Genomic DNA, 17,434 nt, shown 5'->3' with positions numbered 1-17,434 from the left:
GGCGGGTTTCTGACACTCCAGTGCCGGGGTGTCTGCATCTGTGGGGATGCTTGCTGGGCATCTGTGTGCATGGTTCCTGGCTGGAGGCCAAGGGTGCTGCCCCTGCCCTCGAAACTACCCCCTCACAAATTCACATGTACATGCATACACACACATGTGTACACATGCGCACACACTCACACATGCATATGGTGTCCTGAAGCTTGCAGTGTCCTTCAGGGCATCCCTCCCATGTTGGTGGCCTCCTCCTCTCTGCTCTTGCCCAGATCCCTACTAAACTCTTCCAGCTTCATCATAGGACCCACCCACTCCTCCATCGCTGCCCACCCACCACTCTGAACTTCTTTCATTTCTCAGACACATCATGCCATCTCACCTCCAGACCTTTGCATATGCTATTTCCTTAGCCTAGAATACTTCTGCTCTCACTCTTTGCTGAGAGAACCTTACTACCCCTTCAGGCTTGAACTTAGACATCACCTCAACCAGGAAGTCTCCCCTGGCCAGTGCAGGGGAGCACACACAGGCAAACCAGCTCTTTCATCCCCAGGAGAAAAGGCTCCTTCACCTTGGGATCTGAGAGAGTCATTCAGCCCATCCCCCTGTGGCAGAAACCAGGGATATCTCAATCATTCCAGAATTATAATTCCAACTTTATGAAACTCCTTGAGTTGTGGAGTTTTCAGGTGAACAAGTCAAAAGACCATTTATTTCTTCTGATTTTTTTGCACAGCATGAGGATAGGAAAGGTACTAATGTTTGTCTGGTATGTCTATTCCCATTTTTACCAGAAGATACTCATAGGCCCCTTTTTTGGATGATGAAACTGAGCTTTAGGGAATCGCTCTTCATGTATTCATTCGGCCGTTATTAACTGAGCTCTCACCGTGTGCCAGGCACACAGTGACACTAGGAACACAGCAATGAGCAGGACAGGCACGGTCCCCGCCCTCTTGGAGATCATAATCCACTGGAAGAGACACATTACACAGATAATCTTACAGAGAACTATTTAATAACCATTGTGATTAGGGCTTCAAAGGAAACGTCCAGGGGGCTGAGAGGAAATATGTAACCAGGAGACCAAGGAAGCCTTCTCGGACATGACATGTAAGCCGAGACATGAAAGGAATCAGCCCAGTAAAAGGCAAGTTGAGGAGCATTCCAGCAGGGGAAACAGCACATGCAAGGGCCTGGAGGGGAGAAGGAGGCACAAAATAGATGGTTTGCTGAAAGCCACACAACCAGTAAGGGACAGGCCTAGGTCAGATCCCAAGGTGAGCTGACCCCAGGGCCTTTGCTAATGCTTCCCCAACATGAGGGCAGATTGCTACTGAAGGAAAACAGCACGGAGCTGCCTCCTTTACTGCCTCCTTGTCCAGAATGTTGGATTTCAGATATAAGCATGACACACAGATTTGTTTTTTAATTTTTGCATTTTTCAAACACATTTGAAAGTATTTAATTTTCTTGCATCATCTTTTGTCATTTATTTTTTTATAAAGTTTTGTTTGTTTGTTTATTTGTTTATTGGCTGTATTGGGTCTTTATTGCTGCACACAGGCTTTCTCTAGTTGCGACGAGCCGGGGCTGTGCGGACTGCTCATTGTGGTGGCTTCTCTTGTTTGGGAGCACAAGCTCTAGGCGTGCAGGCTTCAGTAGTTGTGGCATGAGGGCTTCAGTAGTTGTGGCACTCGGGCTCCATAGCTGTGGCTCGCAGGCTTTTGAGCACAGGCTCAATAGTTGTGGCGCACGGGCTTAGCTGCTCCACAGCAGGTGTGATCTTCCTGGACCAGGGATGGAACCTGTGTCCCCTGCATTGGCAGGCAGATTCTTAACCACTGTGCCACCAGGGAAGTCCTGACACACAGATTAATAACACTTATTCTACTAGAGAATGTTTGAGAAAATTAAGTCCTCTATGAAGACATCTTAGCCATCTACTTGTTTAGGAGCTAATAAAAACAAGTCAAGAAGAGAAACATTTGAGAGCAACTTGGCACCATATGCAGAAATCCTTAGCTGTCAGTTACATCCCCTGGTACCACAACCTCAACAGAATGCCTCTTCTAACTTACCTTGGATAGTTTTTTACAAATCAGACCTTTTTCTGAGACTCCAGGATTACAAGTATCCAAGGACCTGTAGGTAATATGAATTGAGAAAGTCAAGTTCATTCTACCCACCCCCAAGTTGCCTCCAGGCCAATGAGCTGCTTTACAGTTCCACAATGTGCAAGAGAGGGGTCTAACAGGGCCTTCCTACCCCTGAAGAGTTTGTTTCCTGGGTTGGGTCCTAACAGCAGCTTCAACACAAGCTCAGATTCAAACTTCTGGCACAAGGCAGAGTGCTAACAAAGCTTCCATGTTCCCCAGATGCCACTTGGCTTCCCGAAGGTTCCAGCATCACTTCTAGCTCAAGCCACTTTCAAGAGTCAAGCAGAAGGCTCAGCCTCAAAAAGTATTCACCCCAGCTCTGTTTCTAGAAGGAAAGAGTGAGTTCCCAGCTGACTCAGTAAGGTGGAGACGGGGCCCGAAGGAACAGACCAGAGGATAAAGGTGGGAAAGAATCAGCTTCTGGGATTCAGTCCAGATGGGAAGAATGGACCAGAACAAGAGCCCTGTCAGGGAACCAGACACATCACTTAAGGCTGGGGTGGTAGACAATATCCCAGGCCTGCCAGCCAGGGAATGCAGGGGTACCCCAGGATGAAGGGCAAAGAGGAGTGCCCTCTGCCTTGATCTGTGAGGACCCCTACCCTGCAGGTGGGTGAAGAAGGTATGCACAGCTTCTTCTAAGCAGGGGCCTGAAGGCACAGCAAAGTCAGAAGCACTCTGGGGTGAAATGACTACCACCTCAAGTACAGGATTTAGATTCCTGGAATCACATGGTATTTTGGTTTGTTTTTCTCCTCAGCTCTCGAAGAGATTGGAGAGTGGAGAGATTAAGAAATTCCAGGGTTCCAGGTAGAGAAAATGGGCTTGACCTAAAGCAGGAAAGACTGCAGTTAGACATGAGATAGGAATAGCCAACCATTCAAGTAACAGCATACTGGAATGAACTCCCAACGGCACTTCTTCAGCCCTGAGAGCGGAATGTAGAAAGACCTGCCCAGACTGGTGAGGGCCAATCAGAGGGGTCCAGCTTTCCTGAGTCTGACGACCCCTCCTTCAGAGCAAAATATTCCATAGTGGTTGTACTTGTCATCTATGGTGATGAAATAGCACAAAGCTACCATAGATGTTTTAATGCTTTTCTATGACTTTGTATTTCATTCATCACAAAATCATCTACAAGCATCAAACAATTAATCGTACAGTCCAGCACTATCTATGAAGTCTTCTGCCCCATCCCCAAAAATACAGACAAATGAAAAAAAAAAAAAAAAAAAGGTGAGCTGAATCTAGAATCTATTCAGACTTTAAAGACAGAAAATACAGGGATGGAGGTGCACATTAACTGACAGAACATACAGCCAATGCAGAATGGGGACCCTCTACAGATCAACCAACCTGAGGTCTGAAATGATCAAGGCCGTTAAAAAAAAAAAAAAAAAAAAAAACGTGGGGGATAAAGTAGCATGCTCTGCATTAAGAAAAATTAGGACATATAACAACTAAATATCATAGGTAGATACTCGATCTTGTCTGAGTCCTGATTAGACAAACAATCTGTAAACAGACATCTTTGAAACTTTGGGGGACATTTGATTAGGATGCGGGTGTTAATTTCATTAGGGGAGATAAAAGCACATGGTGGTTATGTAAGAAAATGTCCACGTGTTTTCGACAGTGGTGTACTGGCAAATGTTTAACAACCGGCTCTCGGGAGAGGAGAACGGAGGAAGCCCTGGTTTGAGAATTTGTCAATTTCCGTGGTGTAAATACTCCCATCACAGCTGATTTCAAGCTACCAACATGACATCACTGAACGCCAGGTTGAGAAGAGACCACCCAATCAGCTCTCAGCAGCCAGAACCAGCTGGCTCCGACACACCACTGGTTTTAGAGATCTACACTGAAGTTTGTGCAGGAGACGCGACAAGATACCTGGAATGTGTTTTGAAATAATACCCTAAAGAAAAAGAGAAATAAGCAACCACCCAAAAAAAGGAGTAGATGAAGCAAATGGAACAAAATATTGATAATGGCTGAATCTGGGTGATGCATACATGGGACTTGATTATACTACAATTTTCTACTATTGTGTATATTTGAATGCTATCATCATAAAACATTTAAAACTACAATCATATATAGGCAAGAGAGCTTTATTCCAAGACTTCTAGGTATGCACACTGATTCCTGGACTCCTACCCTAGCTCCACAGACCCCCAGGGGTCTGAAGATAAAGAATGGGAAGCGCAGGCATTGACATCACATGCCTAAATCCATCTATCAGTCCGTCAACAGGTAATAGCTAAGCTGTCTCCCTGGACCCTGTGCTAGGCTGAGGGTGGAAGGAGAGACCCTAAGAGAGAAAAGTGACACGGGGCCTGATTGGAAGTCCTGAGTTGTACCGTCTGCTGACAGAGTGGGCAACTTATCCCAACTCTCTGAGCCCCTATTTCCTGGTTGGCAAAATAAGGGCATGAATAACCTATGGTGAGAATTAAATTACAATTTGTAGGCACAGCTCCTGACACAATCCCTGACACGCAGTAGGATGCTCGGGAAATACTGGCTTCCTTCCTTCCCCTAGGGCTCTGTGGGGGGGGGGGGGGGGGGGGTGCTGCAGGGACACGTGTGAGCCATTAAAGATGTGCAGAGGTCACTTTCTTCACCAGAGAATGTGGGTGCCCTGTTGCCAAATCTCCCCATTTTTCAAGAGAAGCTGGGGATCCCACTTCTTATGTGAAATCTCCTAATCTTGAAATGTTGTCAACAAGTTCATATATTTAAAAACACTGGGCAGGCCAAGCAAAACACACCTGCAGACCACTGGAGTGTGACTTCTGGTGTAAGTCATAGAACAAGATGAAGAGCTAACCTTCACTGTGGCTGGGCTCCGTGCATAGAAGGCTTTACACACAGAATCGCACCGATTCTTCACAATATCTCTTATGATCCCCAATGTACAGGTGAGAAAACCGAGGCTCAGATTGGCAAAGAGAGCTGGCAGGGCTGGAAACAAATATAGGTCTTCCTGAGAACTCGAAGTTCCACTTTACCCCCCTCTCTAGATTCCTAGAAGGGTCTTTAGGGAGCAAACGCCAGGCGCAGAGAGGGGCAGGGAGCTGTCCCAGGCCACACAGACGCACCTGGCTGGCTGAGACTGATCAGGTTTCCTGTCCCCTTCTGGAACGGGGCCCCAGGGTGGGGACAGCTGTAGAAAAGGTGCTCAGATCTGGCCATCCAAGCCTGAGATGGTGCAGGCCATGGTGGCAGGAAAGGCACCCTCTGATTCTTATGTCCTTGAACAATGTATGTATGGGCTTAAGAATGTTCTAGACCACAAGCCTAGGCCCTCAGTTTGTCCATCTCAAAAATCTTGGAAGTTGGACAGAAAATCCCCATCATCAGCTGAGCAGATGCTCCACTACTCAGTACTTCTAAGATTGGGCTGGAGACACAGCCAACCACATTGCTTTGGACTCATTCACCAAGAGCTGGCAATAATTTAGACACAACCGTATGTGATTCTTCCTGATTAAAAACTTGGCCAGGTTTCCTGTCCTTGGTGAATTTTCATAGTTTTACCAATGAAGAGGGAGAATTCACTCCAAAAAAGGGCCATTGCAGGAGAAAAGGGAACCCTTTTGGTGGGAATGTAAATTGGTGCAGCCACTATGGAAAACAGTATGGAGGTTCCTTAAAAATCTAAAAATAGAGTTGCCATATGATCCAGCAATCCCACTCTTTGGCATATATCCAGAGAAAACTATAATTCAAAAAGATACATGCACTCCAATGTTCATAGCAGCCCTATTTACAATAGCCAAGACATGGAAGCAACCTAAATGCCCATCAACAGATGAATGGATAAAGAAGATGTGGCATATATTCATATATGTAATGGAGTACGACTCAGCCATAAAAAAGAATGAAATAACACCATTTGCAGCAACATGGATGGACCTAGAGATGCTCATACTAAGTGAAGTAAGTCAGAAAGAGGAAGACAAATACCTTACAAGATCACTTACACGTGCAATCTAAAATACGACACAAATGAACTTATTTATGAAACAGAAACAGACACACAGACATAGAAAACAAACTTACGGTTACCAAAGGAGAACAGGGGGAGGGATAAGTTAGGAGTTTGGGTTCAGCAGATACAAACTACTATGTATAAAATAGACAAGCAACAAGGTCCTACTGTATAGCACAGGGCAGTATGTTCGATACCCTGTGATAAATCATAATGGAAAAGAATATGAAAAAGAACATGTACATATATATGTATAACTGAGTAACTTTGCTGTACACCAGAAACTAACACAACATTGTAAATCAACTATACTTCAATTTTTAAAAAAAGAAAAAAAAAAAAAGAGGACACTCCGAAAGTTAAAGAATGGTTTCCTTCAACCAGGGAACAGGAAACAACCAATACACATTCAGATTCCATTTGTGTGGAGCACTCAACACACTGGGCACAGAGAGGAGGTACAAAAGGGGAGACCCCACCTCAGTCCTGGAGGATTTACAGTAACTGCCAGGAGGAGCCTAGAGAAACCCCATGACCTTCCCCTTCTGGACCCAGACATTAATCCTTACCTGTGGAAGACTCTTGTCTACTAAATAGTGTAGTGGGTGATTCAGCACCCAGAACCCCTGTGTCCAAACCTTACTACAAGCAAGCCACTTTAACCCCTCTGTGCCTCAGTTTCTCCATATGTAAAATGGGAGTAACAACGATAGTGCCGACGTTAGAGGGTTATTGATATATCTTAAAGCACTTTAGAGCAGCACCTGGGTTTCACCACCCGTAAATGGGAATAATAACAGCATCTACTTCCTAGCGCTGTGGCCAGGATGAAATGAGTTAACATAAGCAAATCATCTGGAACAGTGGCCGGCAACATAGAAAGCACAGTTGCTATTATTCTGTGTGACTATGTATGAAAGAGCTATTGATGATTGAACTTTTAATTAATTTGTATTTATATCTTCACAATTGAATCACGCTTGAAAGTTAGAAGAGCATTTTCTCAAAGAGACTTTCACATTAAGACTTTCCACTGACTCAGACCAAAGGACTCCTCCTCTCCCTTATCACGATCAGGGCGGGCCTTTCTGGCCGGGGGCCTCAGTTCCCTCCCTCCTTCCTTCCCTCCCCGGCTCATCTCTTTCCAGCTTACAGGACTCACACTCACTGCTGCACGTGTGTCTCCCAGCAGTCCCAGGAGAAGGTGAGTCAGGTAACACTGTCCCCACCTGACAGTACAGACACTAGAGGTCCAGCAGCTCCCCAAATGTCAGGGACATGTGCTGTGGGACAGGGGCCCCAAACACCAGAGCCCCAGGCACAAGGCAGCCCTGGGGTCACCACTTTCCTTGGGCAAGTCACTTCTCTAACTCTCATTTCCTCATCTGTAAAATGGAGAAAAGAACAGTACCTTCTTCTTAGGTTTCTTGTGAGGATTGAATATAAAGCAGTTACAGCATGTAAAGCATTTAGTCCAATGCTTGGCATATGAGGGCTCAATATTTTAGCAAAACAAGACATCCTAGTCTGCCTGGCACAGTCCTGCTTTATGCCTGATTCCCCAGTAAATCTTCCAGTTAGAGTCCCCAGTCACTCTCAAAAATGTCCTGGTTTGGAAGAAAATTATATGGCCACCCTAAAATAATTGTCCATTGCTGCTTAAATTATTATTATTATTATTATATTACTATTATTATTTTCTGCCATACCACTCTGAGACTCTAAGAGTGAATATGTTGGCTCAAAGTAGTTCAGGAATTCAGTACCACTCTTAGGTGAAGGTGGTTCCTGCCCCGGGGACCGCAAACTCTAATCCTCCAGCTGAGCTCTCACCACAGGGAGAAGAGACCATGGGGCCAAGGGGACGTGCCACCTGGAGCCTGTGCCCTCTTTGGGTCACACTCTGAGTGCCCAGGGCCCTGAGATTCCCTGCCCAGATGGCCCTAAGCCCAATTCCAGGACCTGGGCAGGTCTCCTCTGAAGATCCAAACCCTGAGGTCAGATGTCACCACTGCTATGCCCAGCCCTGTGGCCGAGGGGTGGCCAGGGCAGCTCTCTCGGGAGTGGGGTGGGTGGTCCGAGCTTGTGTGTGCAGGCAGAGATGGTCACACGTGTGTGCACAGGGCCCCTCCACCACCATGCTCCAGTGTGGGTTCTGAGGAGTCTGAGAATTCTACATTCAGAGCTAGTCTTCCAGGTTGTTATGAAAGTGTGCTTGTCAAGGTAGGAGAATAGAACATATTTCATTTCACATTTTGTTAGCTTGATTTATAACTTGCAAATATTTAGACATATGGTATGTGAACCTCCATCTGTACTCTTGCTCGGCCCCACAAATCCCTGCCACCTCCTGCCCACTCTCAACACCGAATGTTTACTGAGCCCCTCCTCCGTGCTGAGCCCAGGGGACTCCACGGAGTGAAGGGCACCCTCCTGGCACCCAAACGTGACCATCTACGTGGCAGCAAACCTCTCGCTCCTAAAACAGTGAAGAGCACAGTGTCAGGCGTGAGGGTGTGAGGCTGGTGTACGGCTCTGCCCCAATCCTAGCTCCCTGCCCCTCTCTGGGGCTTAGTTTCCCCTTTTAGACAAGCGATCTCTCCAGCCCTGAGAGGCTCTGGTACCCAGGCTGAGGCAGGGTGAGGAAGACACAATTAGATCAGGGACCTGGAGAGGGCGTGACCTGGAGATGGGCAAATAACTCTCACCAGTCACCAAGGTGTGGAACTGAGCACTCTGCACTAGGGAGGCACAGGCTGCAGCCTATTTCATTCATTCATACATCCCACAAACATTGCAGCCACCCATGCTGTGCCAGCTAGGGGCTGATCTACTGGATCTGGAAGGATAAATAAAACAGGCACACAGGAAACGAAATCGCAAAGCAAGAGTTGGCGAGTGTGCTAAAAAAGAGATCTTCCCTAATCTCCTTCCACCCTCACAACCCTGAGGTCTTATGTCCATTTCTCGGAGGAGAAAACGGAGGACTGGAGAGGTAAGGGGCTCGGTCAAGACCCTGCTGCTTAGGGCGCGCCCAGATCTTGTGGCCAGCCAGAAGCGAGGTTTCGGATTCCGGCAGTCTCCGGCCACTGTCCCAAGCTGCCCGAAGCTGGGGAGGCCCCGTCCAGCTCCCGGAAGGCTGGAGGGAGGTGAGCGCCAGGGAGGGGCTGGGCCAGAGGACGCGCCGGCCGGGAGGCAGGGAGGGGCCTGGCGGGGGGCGGCCGGGCGGCACCGAACTCCCCGGTGCGCAGCTCCGGGCGCCCCGAGCGCAAGCGGCTGAGTGCGCGCGAGCGGCAGCCGCGCTCTGGCCAGTCCGCCCCGGTCGGGCCGGGGTCGGGCTCCGCGGCGCCGGCGGGGGGCGAGGCGGGGCGGCGAGGGCGGCGCTGCAGTGCCCGCAGCGGCGGGCTGGGGGAGCTGTGCCCGCCTGTCCCCCAGGCTCGGGCGGGGACCGGGCAGCTGGGTCGCCGCGCCTCTCGCCCGGCCGAGCTAGGCGACGCGAAGCCAGGAGCGGGCTCCAGCCCCAAGTCCTCTCGGGCGCCCGGCCGGGGAGGCCCCCGGAGAAGCCAGTCCCCCGGGCCAGGGCGGCCGCGGCCGCCGCCGCTCCGGCCCGCCCCCGGGGGGTGTCCCGGGCCGCTGGGCCCGCCCAGGTAACCCCATCCTCGGCCCGCCCCCGGCCCGCCCCCCCGGCCGCCCGCCCGCCCGCCCGCCTCCGCCGCAGCCGCCGCCGCCGCATCCCGGCTCTGGGGCGGCGCTGACAGTCTGGTCCGCGCCGGGCAGCGGGCGCAGCAGCGGGCAGGGCTGCCGGCAGGCACGGAGGCAGAGCCCCGCCGCGCGCGCCCCGGCCCGCGCCCGGCGCCGCGCCCCAGCCCGCCCGCGGGGCGCCCACCTGCCGCCCCGACGGGAGGCCCTCCGCGGCCGCAGCCGCTGCCCGCGGCGGCACCATGAGTCCCCGCTCGTGCCTGCGTTCACTGCGCCTCCTGGTCTTCGCCGTCTTCTCGGCCGCCGCGAGCAACTGGCTGTAAGTCGGGCCGGGACCCGGCTGGGCCGGGCGGGGCGGGGCGGGGCGGGCCAGGCCCCGGGGGGCAGCGGTCGGTGCCAGGCGGCGCGGGGCAGCGGGCGCGGGGGCGCCCGGCAGGTGTCTCGGCCGCGGGACGCGAGGCTCGTTCGCCCTCTGCGCTGCCGCCGACACCGCCCCGGCCTCCCTGCGGACACCCCTCTGCCCGCGTCCGGCTCCCAGCCCAGAGGCGGCAGGGGTGGTAGCAGCGTCCGCACCCATAGGCGGCCTCGGGAGCCCGAGAGCGCAAGAGGTGAGAGCGCGCGGGACCGCGGGCGGCGCGGGGTGCCGGGCGCGGGGCGCAGCCCCGGCGGGGCTGACAGGTCGCCGAGGAAGTCCATTACGGGGAAGAACCCTGGCTCCTAATAACAGGTTAATCCCCAGATGTCCAGCGGAGAGTTCCCCTGCGCCGAGCTGCCCCGCGCGGCGCTGCGGGCAGGGCTGGAGGCGTGCAGGGACCTGTTTCTGCTTGGGGGGCGGGAGCCGGGATAGGAGGGGAAGAGATGGGAACGGCCGGCCTCCGAGAGCCCACAGCTGACGCTGGACAGCCTTGATTCTCCCTGGGGCAGGAAGAAACTCGGTCCAGACCTTAAAGAGGACAACAGCCCCCCGCCTCCCTAAGTCTCACCTAAGGAGGGAGGGGTAGTGACCGCTGATGACCCGTCTGTCTGATTCTCCTTGACTGGGCCTGGCTCAGGGGACTCCCTGGGAAGATTGGCTGGGGTGGGGGGGATTCTAAAGGGATGAGCTTCCATGAGTGAGTGAACAGGGTAGCAAGAGGACCCTAGACCCCTTCTTCATCCCCCTCAGTGACTGTTCCCCGGCCCCAGGCTTAACCCTGGTCCCCACTCCTCCTGCCTAGAGCTCTGCCCCCATCGGCTGTGGGCAGCCAGTGGGGAGCCAAGCTCCAATATTGATCTGAAAAGCATGAGGTGGGAAGGGGGATAGCCAACAGTGTAGCTGGGGTTTCCATGGAGACAGCGGGAGAGGAAAAAATTCTCTCTGCATCAAGACCAAAGAACAAATATCTCCCATGAAATTGCCCCAAGTGTCCAATGGCTGTTGCTATGAGGTCACTGCGGCCGCCGGGGCCCTGTAGGCTGGAAGGAGTGTGTTCGTTGGGGTCAGAGCCACCCAGGGCTTGGGGGACGGAGGTGATGTGGAATTCTCCCAGCTGTTCTGAGAGCGAGAGTGAGCGACTCCAAGGCAGCCCGAAGTGGCTGCAGAGCTTTTGTTTTTCTTGGAGACTTAATTTGGTTAACACTTCAGGGGCAGTGGCAAAGTGTACAAAAACCAGGGCACCACCTCCTCCTCCTACCAGCCCCCAGCAGGCCATCCCCCTGAGTGGGGCCTGGGTCGCAGAGCCGAAGAGGGGAGCGGACTTGGACTTGGGGAAGTCCAAGGTGCTTGGAGCTGACTCTGGAAAGCATGGGTTCAGAGCCTGGGTCTCCAAAGCAAGCGTGAGCAAGAACTGGGTATGACTGGCCCAGGGCTGAGGGACATGAAAAGGCAGGAGAGAAAGCGGCAATTCAAGGGTCTGATCCAGGCCTTCAGGGAAGAGCATGACATCCACAGTGGAAAGTCCATCAAGAGCATCTAGTGTTTGGGCTCATTTTACAGATGAGGAAACTGAGGCCCCTGGAGGGGAATCTACTTGCTCAGACTCAGAGCTGAGACCTGAACCCATGTGCTCTGACTCCCAAGCAGTGACATACCCCCTTCCCTGAAGCCATCCCAAGGTTGAGCCAGTGTGGCCCAGGTGGTGTCACTACCCTCCCTCAGCCACATCCCAGCCCGAAATCCCAGCCAAGGAGGCAGCCCCAGCTTTGGGTCACGCAAACCATGGGGAATTCCAACAGCTCAGTTCTTGTGCTACGCTGTGGGGGGTGGGGTGAGGAGGGGCAGCCTAGAGGGAGAAGAGAGGTTGGCAAACCTGTTCTCTGCAGCCGTGATGGTTCAGGTTGCCACGAAGCAGGTCTCCGGATGACCCAGCTCACTCCTGCTCCACCCCAGGCTTTGAGCCAAGGGTCTCTCTGCTCAACCCAAGGCAAGAGGAACAAGGGGCTTCCCAGGACTCTGCCAAACCAGAGAGGCTGTAATGGAGAAGAGATTTCTGGGCACATTCCAAGACTGGGTCCATCTCCAGGCCAGGGACTGGGCCAGCTCTGGGGAAAATAGGTGTCACAGCCTGGTCTCGAGAGGAAGACAAGATAAAAGCACATCATGAATGGATGAGGCCATGAACATGCTATCAGAGGAAAGAGTTGAGTGTGAGCTAGAGCAGTCCTGCAGGGGACTCAGCCTGGGGCTTGTAGAATCATGACGATAATAATTATAGTATCTCCTCCTGTACTAGCTAAATCCTGACAACATCTGAATCCCATTTTACAGATGAGAAAATTGGAGATCACAGAGGTAATTGCCGCAAGTCACCCAGCTGGTAAATGGCAAAGGCATCTGACCCAAAAGCTGCCTCTAGAAGGAAAAGTTTCTGGCAGGCAGATGTCCATCCAGGCATGGTAGCTGGCACTGTGTCTTTTCAAGTGTGAGCCACGCTGGAGGTCTGGCCCCAAGAGGACAGCTGGCAGCGCTCTCCAAGGGGCAAGTCCTGGGTGTCCATTCCCCTTCCGATACCTGGAGTCAGGCTTCTGTCCAGAGTCGGCTGGCTGGCCATTTGCAAGAGCCAGTGCTATCTGTTGTCTCTGAAGGGCGGGTGGCCTGGCGGGGAGGCCAGGTGTCCCACTGCGTGCAGCTGTTGGGCAGGATGGAGCTTGGAGCTGGGAGGGCCCTGCAGCCTGAGGCCTGGGCAAGCCCAGAGAAGCTGGAAGCTGTTGATTAGACTTGTGTCTGGCACCAGGAGTGAGTTGACAGCTTGTGGCAGCTCCCACCAAGGGAGGGATGGATGGATGAAAACAGTCCATCGGTGGAAGGCCTGAACTCTGCCATAGCTCTGGGCTCATAAATGTCTCTGAATGTTCCCCCGGCACTGGGGCTATGCTGGAAGTTGGGAGACCAGGGTTCCAGTCCCTGCTTGGTCCCCAGTGCTGGCTTTGGATGGGCCTCTTTTCCCCTCTGAGCCACAGTCCTCAGCAGATTGTTCTGAACCCCAAATGGAAGTGCTGGAAGAGTTAGAGAATAGATAAACTAAGGTTTCATCATTGTGGGTTTCCTGAAGAAAGGCAGAGATGCACTGAGCTGGGACCCCAGCAGAGGCCAAGGAGGCAAGGGCAGGGGCCTGTGCTACACTCAAAGGGAGTCCAGCACACTGGCTAGGACAGACAGTACATAGTTCCATCCCAGGTCTGCCATTGACCAGAGGAGTGACCTTGGACAAGTCACTCAACCTCTCTGAGCCTCGGGTTCCTCAGCTGTGAAATGGTGCCCAAGCTTGGGGGTGATGAGGCCAGAGAGAGCCCCTGCACGTAGCACGCTGAGCACAGTGCCAGGCACAGCGATGGAAACGGCAGCCATGGCTGCTGCAGGACGCGGACAACAGCTGTCACTGAGTTGGGGGAGCCGTGGCCCTGGTTACAGAGATGATGGAGAGAACAGGACTTTGGGCTGCTGCACCCACGCCCTATTTATCCAAAACTGTGCTGTCCAGATCCCATGATCTTACACAGGTTACACAGGTAGGATCCTAGGATGCTGCCTCCCTGCTCTTCAACCAGGGCCCCTGCAAGAGCTTCATGGAGCCAGGGAGGCCAACCCGGCTCCCAGGCAAATCTTGCCAGCCAGAGGAGTTGCTGCTGGGAGCGCCCTTTGGTGCCCCTGGGGGAGGCATCTCCCTCCGCACCGGATCTGACTCCCCACAGGTGTGCATCTCTGTCTCCGGGCCAAGCTCCCAAGTGCCTGCTCACCCAGTGAGGGTGTGTAACTCCCCTGCCCTTGAGCAGAGTGAGGCCTGGCGCTCTGGGCACATCTTGCTGGACCAGGTGTGGGCAGAGCCAGCCAAGATGTGCAGTGCCAGCCCCACAGGTAAAGGTGTGGTCTGTCTCCCCCAAGAAGTGTCCCCCAGTCTTCAACTAAAACAGACCCCTTGCTCCCTTCTAAAGAGCAAAAACCAGCCCCCTTGGATCACCTCCCATGGCTCTGGGCATTGAATCAGGATCACAACACACCCACAGTCCTTTACAGTTTACAGCAGGAGTTCTCAAATCCCACCATTGATATGTGGGCCTGTCCTGTGCACTGTAGGACGTTTAGCAGCATCCCTGGCCTCTCTACCCACCTAGACAGGAGTGGCATCCACCCAAACAGGTGCCCACCAAAAATGTCCCCAGACATTGCCAAATGTCCCCTGGAGGGCAAAATCACCCCTGGTTGAGAATCAAAGGCTGACAAAGCACTTTCACAGCCATTTCCCTATGAGACCTGCCCCTTCAGAGGAGGGAGTCTGTATTCTCTTCAGCCCCACTTCAGAGGCCCAGAGGTGCAGTGACTTCCCCAAGGACATTCTGTATGTCAGAAGTAGGACTTGAACTTGGATTGCTCTCCCATGTCCAGATCTCACGGGTTTTATCCCCTGCCTATAGAACTGTTTCGTATTGCATATAACTATAGTCTAATAATGTGGCTTCTTCTACAAGGTTATAAACCTCTGGAGGCTGAGGCTGTGGCATAAACCCTGCCCAGCAGCCTCAGTGCCTAACATGTCTGGCATGTAGTAGGTACTCAGTCAACATTTGATGAACAAAGGAAGGACGGGACTGTTCACTCCAGAGGTTGTAAGTTGCTGTCACATCATGCCTCATCTTCAAAGACCTCGAGTGGGAGGGAGGCTCTGCTCTACTGCCCTGAGCCTCAGGTGATGCTAAGATGTGCCTGAGTGGGGGTATCAAGACATGTGGCTGTCACCCGGCAGATGTACCGCTCTGGCCCGCAGCTCTGGGCCAGGCACCCGCTCAGAGCCAGGCTATGCGCTTCTCCCCTCACCCTCCTCGCAGGGCCCCGGGACGAGGCTCTGCCTGAGGGGTTTGCTCAGGCAGCAGTCACAACCCAGCTGTCTGCTGTGGCTTGACTTTCTTCCCCCAACCCTGGATTAGCAATTGAGCAACTCAGCATCTGACAAGACAGTGCTCCCCAAACCTGTTGAAACTCGCCCAACTTGGGCCCTGTGGGTGCATTTGGAAAGCTGAGCATTTGCACTAAGCCTCCTCCTCTTGTTCCTCCTTCTGGGAAGAAGGGCTTGGCCTGAGCCAACTGGGCACAGAGTTGGCCAGGGAGCCACTGATGCGGGGGGGGGGGGGGGTGGGTAACAGCTGCCCCCCCAATCACCCCCACTCCAAACAAGCTTGCAAGAGCCGCTCGGCAAACTCAGCTGGGAGGTGAAGCTGCGACCCCGTAGTTGCTGTCCAGATTTCCACAGGAGTTGCCAGGTTTTATCTCTGAGTCCTGAACTGCGTCTTCTGTGATTCAGCCAAACCCAGGAGAAGGCTCGCTCCCTGCCGTGACCCCCCAGCTCCCCCTTTCCCCCTCCAAACCCTCTCCACCTCCCCCATCTCCTGGCAAACTTGAAACCAAACTCTGTTTTAAAAGTTTCCTGGCCAAGTCAGAACCCCCGCAGCGGAGGGGACCTGGTCTGAGAAGAGAGGTGGGGGGAGGAGGGTGGAAGGAGGGAGGGATGTGTCTGGGGAGGGAAGGAACCTCCCAACAGCTCGCAGCTCACTAGCGAACTTTGGAGCCGCCTGTTAGGAGCAGCATGAAATTGCTGATGAGACTAGAGGGGCCTCTTTCCTGCTGTGACTCTGAAGGGTCCTTTCAGACCCTGCTTCTCACTCTGTTCAACACAAGTCATATCATTGCAGGGTTGGGTCCCAGGAACTCTTCCCCAAGGACTGCAGATAGCAGGGTATTCCTCTTGAGTCAGGGATGCCCAGCCATCCTGGCACCCCAGGCACAGAGGGCCCGATCACAGCTATCAGAGTCAGAGGGGTTCTCAGAGGTGATCAGCTCAGCCCCCTCCCGGGACACAGAGCCTCCAAGCAGGAGAGTGAGTGCCTGGTAAGCCCCATTCAGTCATGTCAAGCACTTACTTGTCCAGACCTACTCTCCGTCAGGCACTGTGCTAGGCACTTGGGGTCACAGAGCATATTAGTGGTAGAGCTGGAACTCCACCCCAGGTCTCCTGACTGTCTTCCCAGGACTTTTCCTGCAGCAGATGAAAACAGACCTGCAGCCCCTACCCCGAGCCAGTCATCTCTGCTGGAGGTGATGAGCAACAAGGGAGGAAGCAAGATTTTCCTGTCTGCCCTATGGAGATGGGGGTGTGGGCTCAGCCATGAGCTCTCCCAGGATCGGACCTTTAGAAGGGGTGCACCGAGGCCAAGGAACTCTCTAGAAACCTGAAGCCACCAGAGCGTGAGCCTCACTCCAGGAAGCCAGCACCAGCCCTGGACAGCTCATGTGGTTTCCCCATCGCTCCCTGGTCCCCATCCCTAGGGCTGCCTCAGCCAAGCTAGGGAGGACAGTTCAACAGTTATGGCTCCAAGGACAAGAAAGGCACTCCAGGGATGAGGGTTGGATGGGTCTCAGCAAGGGAGAAACTCTCTGCTGGCAGATTAGGGTGCAAGGCAAGGTCAGGAAGTGCCTTAAATTTGATACCCACTTACCCCACAACCACACCTGCCCCAGAGAGAGAAGAAAAATCTCACCTTTGGCTCAGCTCTGGAACCGCCCAGGTTCAGGTCTGAGTAGCTACTTCCTGGCCCCGAGTCAGCCACCAGCTCCCCCAGGAGCAAATACTGTGAGATGAGAAAGGAGGGGGGGCTCCTCAATAAGAGGTAGGGGGCAGGAATGAATCTAGGGAGCTGGGGCACCAGGGTGCTGAAGATAATGGAAACTTGGACGTCAAGAGACAGAAAGTACGGGTTCTGAGGCTTCTGATGATGGGGAGTAAAGGGAACTAGGGATCCCAGGAGACAGGTAGAGGGGGAATGGCGCCCTAAGGTACAGGAGTGGGGCCTTGGGCTCTAGAGGAGGCTGGCATTTCCCCCCAACTGAAGAAATGCACTTGAGGCAAAGAGAACTTGACCTAGACATTGAGAACTTTATAGAGTTATGCTATGTCTGGGAGGAAGGTGGCTTGGAAGCAGCACCCACCACCCCACAACCACTGGGAGTGTCTCCAAGGCCAGCCCCTCCTCACTGGCTGCCCCTCCAGGGATTTCAGGCCAGTGACAGCAACTCCTTCCACAGCCTGAGAAGCTGCCGAGACCACAGGCCCAG

The 17,434-nt window shown here is 53.2% G+C and overlaps 1 protein-coding gene and 1 long non-coding RNA gene across 3 annotated transcripts in view; one reads left to right on the top strand and one right to left on the bottom strand.

The window, feature by feature from the left end:
• Positions 1-1,040: 1,040 nt before the first annotated feature.
• LOC130831238 (uncharacterized) lies at positions 1,041-12,207 on the bottom strand. 2 transcript variants are annotated; one of them, XR_009048016.1, is made up of 3 exons: positions 12,141-12,207; positions 2,079-2,142; positions 1,041-1,955 (listed from the first exon to the last, which is right to left on the bottom strand). It is a non-coding gene; the product is annotated as an uncharacterized LOC130831238 (long non-coding RNA). The 2 variants fall into 2 exon arrangements; XR_009048015.1 differs by lacking the exon at positions 12,141-12,207 and adding an exon at positions 10,040-10,088.
• WNT4 (Wnt family member 4) overlaps positions 10,047-17,434 on the top strand; it is a 25,852-nt gene continuing 18,464 nt past the window's right edge. Inside the window, exon 1 of the mRNA XM_057699118.1 lies at positions 10,047-10,171. Within this exon, the coding sequence (XP_057555101.1) occupies positions 10,095-10,171 (77 nt within the window). The 5' untranslated portion in view covers positions 10,047-10,094. The remainder of the gene's footprint in view (positions 10,172-17,434) is intronic.

Source organism: Hippopotamus amphibius, chromosome 1 (assembly GCF_030028045.1).
Source record: "Hippopotamus amphibius kiboko isolate mHipAmp2 chromosome 1, mHipAmp2.hap2, whole genome shotgun sequence".
Taxonomy (NCBI): domain Eukaryota; kingdom Metazoa; phylum Chordata; class Mammalia; order Artiodactyla; family Hippopotamidae; genus Hippopotamus; species Hippopotamus amphibius.
The sequence above is the reverse complement of the archived record's forward strand: the minus strand, read 5'-3'. Positions and strand labels throughout refer to the sequence as shown.